General features: G+C 56.4%; 1 protein-coding gene across 1 annotated transcript in view; it reads right to left on the bottom strand.

Annotated features, from left to right (window-relative positions):
- Positions 1 to 3,361, bottom strand: part of ITGA2B (integrin subunit alpha 2b) — a 34,455-nt gene extending 31,094 nt beyond the window's left edge. The window contains exon 1 of the mRNA XM_029913147.1: positions 3,282 to 3,361. Within this exon, the coding sequence (XP_029769007.1) occupies positions 3,282 to 3,361 (80 nt within the window). The remainder of the gene's footprint in view (positions 1 to 3,281) is intronic.
- Between the last annotated feature and the right edge of the window lie 2,639 nt (positions 3,362 to 6,000).

Here is a 6,000-nt window from a genome sequence, read left to right as displayed (position 1 = left end):
CTGTGTCTGGTGGGTGGTGTGGGGCTGTCTGGGGTGGGGCTAGGTGTTGGGGGGTGCTCTCATACAGGGGTGGCTGTGTCTCTGGGCAGCGGTTTGTTTGGGGGTAGGGCTGTCTCAGCTCCTGTGCTCTGCCCCCCGGGGGGGGGGTGTCTGTGGTGTGGGGCTGCTCTCACACTGCACCCCAGAGATGGCTGCATTTCAGGGTGTGGCTGAAACTCTCCATAGCCGGGGCTGACATGCCCAGCATATGGATGGAGGGATGGGGCTACTGGCTGAGTTGGGGATTTCAGGCCGCCCGGGGTGAGCCCAGAGTGGGGATGACGGGGAAGGTTAGCCATGGAGCAGGCTCCCACTGCCACGGAAGCTGCATGGAGAATCCTCCATCCAAGGCAGGGGGAGGCAATTGCTCTCGGACCTGTAAGACCCAGGGCCCGGTCTCCTGAGCCAGACTGGGTTAAATATAATCCTGGCCTGGCTTCCTACCCCCCCCCCCACCCCCGGCTGTGAGAGAGAGAACAGCACGGTTTGCCTATCGCACCACTCCAGCCGGCTTCTACCCGGGCAAAGAGGAAACCTCAGAGCAGCGGCTGCAGGAATTGCTTCTATTTTTAAACAGGTCTCTCCCCCCTCCCGATACTGTGCACTTAGCCATTGGCCAGCTGCAATGCGTCGAGCAGCCAGGCCCTGTGGGCAGGACACCTGCACTCTATTCCCAGGTCTGCCGCTGACCTTGGGCAAGTCCCTTCACCTCTCTGAGCCCCTCTTTCCCCTCTCACCTTCTGTCTTATCTAGAGAGATTTTGAGCTGGGGTGGGGGGCAGATCCAGTGCAGTGTGGCCCTCATCACACTGGGGACTTCTCCTGCTAGGCACTAGTGTAGTAATACGGTGCTTGTGCCTGAGGGAAACTGAGGCACAGAGCAGGGCCATGACTTGCCCTAGATCATGCAGCGGGCCCATGGCAGAGCCAGGAACAGACCCTAGGAGTGCTGATTGCTAGGCACCTGCTCTAACTGGTGGCCACGCTGCAGCACTCCTTCCTCGGGGCCAGCCAAATGCAGGGCCCCGCTGGCAGCGAGCACTCGGACCCGAAATGGACAGTGATTAGGACCAGTCTAGCCCCAGCGCTCAGGGTGGCCCAGGATGGAGCTAGGGGGTCAAGAGACCTGGGCTCTACTCCCGGCTGGGTGACTTGGCAAGTCGTTGCCCCTCTCCGTCCCTAGGGCGAGGTCTGGGGCACCGGGGGGCCCTAGGAACTGCTGTAATCCACCAACTGACAGGCTGGGCCAGGGGTGATGAGCGCGGGAACAAGCTGTGGGTGCTGAGGGTGCCCCACTCATGCCATGCAATGAGCTGCAGAGCTGTCCTGCTGCCACGCCCCAAGCTCACCTGCACTGGCCCCAGCACAGCAGCTGCCCGTGCTGGGTGCAAGGGTGGAAACAACACCCAGGTCCAGCCTAGCTTCCACTTTTGGATTTGCTGCATTAAGGGACCCCCTCCCATGTTCGCCAGGGGTGGCATGGGGGCCAGCGCTGGGAAATGCTGGCTTCCCTTCCAAGGAGGGAAGGGCAAGGAAGGGTAGAAAAACGGCCAGTAAATCCAGTCTAGTACATGCGCAGCCTAAGCCAGGGTACATGAGACAGAGGAGACAGCAGGTGGGCACAACGCCCCAGGACACCCCGGTCAGCAGGATAGCCAGCAGCCCCGGCACACCGTCTGCCTGTCCCTGGGCGAGCCTCAGGCGTCCCGGCCTCAGGGGGTGCTAAGGCGGCCGTAGAAGGTGTCACAGAGTCCCTGGGCGATGCTCTGGAACTGCTCTCCACAAAGCCAGTCAGGACTTTGGGGAACCTCCTCTCCCTTGGAGCAGACTGTCTTCAGGGCAAGAAGCTCACACGGTTTCACCTTCCTGGGTCTGACCTTGGAGCATTCAGCATATGCCCCTCTGTGCGCTTCCCACAGCGAGTCCGCCCAGGCGGGGTCCTGGGGAAGGCAGAGGGTCCTGCACCTCCACTTTGCAGTCAGACGTGACTCTCAGCCAGCCAGTAAAACAGAGGTTTATTAGATGACAGGAACACGGTCTAAAACAGAGCTTGTAGGTACAGAGAACAGGACCCCTCAGCTGGGTCCATTCTAGGGCCCAGCGAGCCAGACAACCCCGTCTACACTCACTTCCCATCCCCAGCCAGCTCCCAACTGAAAACCCCCTCCAGCCCCTTGTCTCTTTCCCGGGCCAGAAGGTCACCTGATCTCTTTGTTCACCTTTAGCTATTCCCTTGCAGGGGGAAGGGCCCCAGCCCTTTGTTGCCAGGAGACAGAGTGTCAGCCATTTATGCACACTGGAGACTTAAGAAATGCATAGGGGAAACTGAGGCACCCACACAGTATTCAGAGGAAACATTAAGAACAGTCCCACTCCGTCACAGGAGGACACTGGGTTTGATGGGGAGCTCCCGCACACAGAGGGGGCAGGATGGTACTTGTTGGGAAATGTGGCAAATGGGCATTTGCCACTAGCGGGGCAGGAGCAGGGGCCGATGGCTGGACAGGAGCCAATGGCAGGGCAGGAGCGGGCAGGAGCAGGGGCCAATGGCAGGGTAAGGACCGGAAAAGCCTTGAGAATGAGGCTGTCACTTGGGCTTGATGGGGTGGCACAGGGGGAGCCCATGAGCACCTGGCAGCTGCCCCCAGGGCTGGAGTCAGTACTGACAATTTCTAGCCCATGAAAGCTTATGCCCAAATACATTTGTTAGTCTCTAAGGTGCCACAAGGACTCCATTTTTTCCCTCTCTTCCCCGCTGCCTAAAGAGGGGCCTGGCCCACACAGCTGGCCTTGCTCTATGCTCAGCCAGACACTAGCATGTGTTTTGCATTAGCACATGACACAGAGAAAACAACAGGACACAAGCTGGGCATTGAAAAGGGAATTTGAGCATCACAGTCCAGGCACAGACTAAGGCAGTGGGGAAGGCCAGTGCCAGCCTCCGTCATGCAACCTACAAGCACATCATAGAAAACAAACAAGGGTCTTGGTTTTAGTTCCCGGGGTGGTGGTGGTGGGGCGGGGGGGAGAACCTTTGGCTGCAAATTCCCCCCAGGCTTTGCCACTCATAGCAGGGCACTGGCAGGAACTCGCTGTTAATAAAAGCAGGTGAGAGCTAGGTCATGCTGCTTCAGCAGCTTGCCAGGGCAGCTTGAGTTGCACCAGGGAGATGTAAGCCCCTGCCCATGGAGTCGGCTTCGGCTGTCTGCGGCAGAGGCAGCCAGTGTGTAAAATGCCACCCACCTGCACATGCCCAGGGTCCTGCGTACAGTGGTCAAGAGCAGCAGGGAGGAGACAGGGATGCACACGAAGAACGGGTGCATGGGAAGGTACAGGCCAGGTAGCATTGGCTTGTGGTGTACTGGCACCATGGGAAGGCTGCAGGCAGCGAAGAGGAGACGGGTGAGAAAGCTGTGGGAAATGAACTCTCTGGGACGGTCGTGTTGATGTGGCTGTGAAATCAGGGCGGTTTGCTGAATCCCAGCTGGAGTCCCTCACCAATACCCCCTGGAGAATGGCTTTTAAATGAGAAGCTATGAACCCCCCCCCCCCCAAGCCATTACTAATTCATTTCACCAGGGTTCGCAGCCCGGGTGCTCCACACGCAGGTTAAGATGGTGCCATTGTGGCAGCACCCACAGCCAAAAGCTCACATAGGCACACTACACCCAGCCTGCAGCTCCCCTGGCCGAGATGCTGCGTGGCCCCCCTGGAACCCTCCAAGGCCTTCTCATGCACCATTAGTCTGGGCCGAGTGCCCAAGCCACAAGCAGCACATTCTTCACCCAAGCCTATTCTTGGGTCAGCCTCCCGAGGCGGGCGTGCATCCGTCCCACACAGGAAGAAGCACGGGCCCGAGGCCGTGACAGCGAAGAGACTTATGGTGGAGATCTCATCATCCAACGAACAGGGAGGGGGAGGAGGCTAGTCTGAGCGGCTCTTCTCCAAGGCTGCAGGGAGCTAGAAGTGGAACAGTCCCCCTTCAGGAGCGTTTCGTGCAAATGGCAGCACTTCATTCCCCTTCCCAAATCTCTGCCACCAGGACACCCTGCTGGAAACCTGGCTGCTCCTGGGGAACACGCTTAGCATGGGACTAGCAGCAACTGTGAGAGGCTGCGGGCCACCCTAGCACTGCAGGGCCTGACACAGCACTTCTCAGCCACAAAGCATGGCGGAGAAAAGTGGAAGGGGACGGCTCTGCTCCCAGAGAGAACCAGCAGCCATGAGGAGAGAGGGGTGGAGGAATGGACAGTCCTGGGGCAGGAAAAAAGCTGCATTAAGTAGTACCTGGTTGTGGGTGAGAGCAACACTCCTCCCCAGTGCTGCTACCTGGAAGGAAGCTGCAGTGTCTCTTCAGTGGTCATTTCCAACCATTTCTCCTGGACTTCCTGCACATTGCTCCTTTCACGGCAATGGGCAACTCTTCACCCCCTAGGGCCATCAACTCAGCGTGTAGGACAGCCGGCAAGCATTGTCTGAGCACAGGTTTTCAACCTCTCGCATTTGTGGACGCCTAAAAATTTGACGAAGTGCAGATCCCTTTGGAAATCTTAGACAGTCTGTGGACCCCAGGTTAAAAACCACTGGTCTAGAGACTCTAGAAATTCCCTGAAAGAATGGGCAGATAAAGCCTGAGGGTGTGAGATAAGCAATGGACCTTGGAAACCGTGGCCCCTGATTTGAGGAAGATGAGAGGAACGATTGCTCACAGCCAAGGTGATCTGGAAATCATGGCCTTGCAGGTGCCATGCAACCGTGCCACTCCCAAACCACCCTTGTGAACTAGATAAAGGAAATCACACTTATCTGCACCTTCTTCCACCCCGCCCCCTCTGGATCTGGTGCCCACTGGAGGCTAGTTACACTCTGAAGCTGTGGCAGGTACTGAATGCAAGTGGGAACGTGTTGGAAGAGCTCTCGCCCCTTCAGACAGACTGCTTGCATGGTCACCTGCTCATCGAGATGGAAATCCCTTGTCATCAACTGAATGCAGTCAGATGCCGTGGGGAAGGGCCCTTCCCAAATGATTTGAAAGGTTGCCCACTGAAAGCAACATCTGTGGCTAAGAAATGATCCTCTGCACACTAGGCACAAAGATGATGTGAAAGGCCCAGGGTTGTGTAGGATCATGGTAAATTTCTACTGAAATTGGGGCTGTGATAAAGGTCTGGAACTGCAGGACTCCCTTCACACAGAAAGCGTGTTACGGACTAAGGCCAAGCCAGCGGGCCTCATTCCTTGCCCAGCTGCTGAATACATCAGCCACAGCTGCCCATGTTCCAGAGTGGGGGAAGGACTGAACATGTTCATTTTGAAGCCTGATCCGGATTAGATATTTCGGATACACTAGGACCAGTGGGAAGTTAGCGATGGCCCAGTGTAGCAGGAATCAAAAACCAAGTACATTTCTCCAAACAAGCAACCCTTTAGAGGAATTTCCATCTTTCTCAACTGCATTTGGCCACATTAAAAATTGGGTATCTGAGCTCCATGCTCTCATCTGAGTCCGAGTCTGGGCACTGAACTAACCATGAGAGCTTGAAGACAGCACGAAGCAGTGACCTGACTGATTCTCCCTCCCCAGAGGAGGGAACCTAGGACTTTCATTTGAAGCCTTCCATAAGCTTCCAGCACCTAATGGCTGTAATTTAAAGCCAGCCCGGCCTGGTGGAGGATGCAACCGTGAGGGGCATTTTCAAAAGGAAGATCCAGTTCTCTCCTTGAAGCCCAAGGTACTAAGAAACAGGTGCTGCTGAAGGCCTAAAGAAAGCAACTTCTTTGATTAAGGAATGATCCGTTTGGGCTTTTTGTCCTCCACCTCCCCATCTCTACACACCAGAGACACACACACTGCTGGCAAGGCAGGGAACGGGTGGAAAGTAGCAGCTAAAGCTCTGGGAGGCAAGGCTCAGACCAGCAGCAGAGGTTTTTCTGCAGATGTAATTTCTACATAAATCTGGAC

The sequence above is a fragment of the Terrapene carolina genome, unplaced genomic scaffold, assembly GCF_002925995.2.
Source record: "Terrapene carolina triunguis isolate 2854851 unplaced genomic scaffold, T_m_triunguis-2.0 Scaffold495, whole genome shotgun sequence".
NCBI lineage: Eukaryota > Metazoa > Chordata > Testudines > Emydidae > Terrapene > Terrapene triunguis.
The sequence above is the reverse complement of the archived record's forward strand: the minus strand, read 5'-3'. Positions and strand labels throughout refer to the sequence as shown.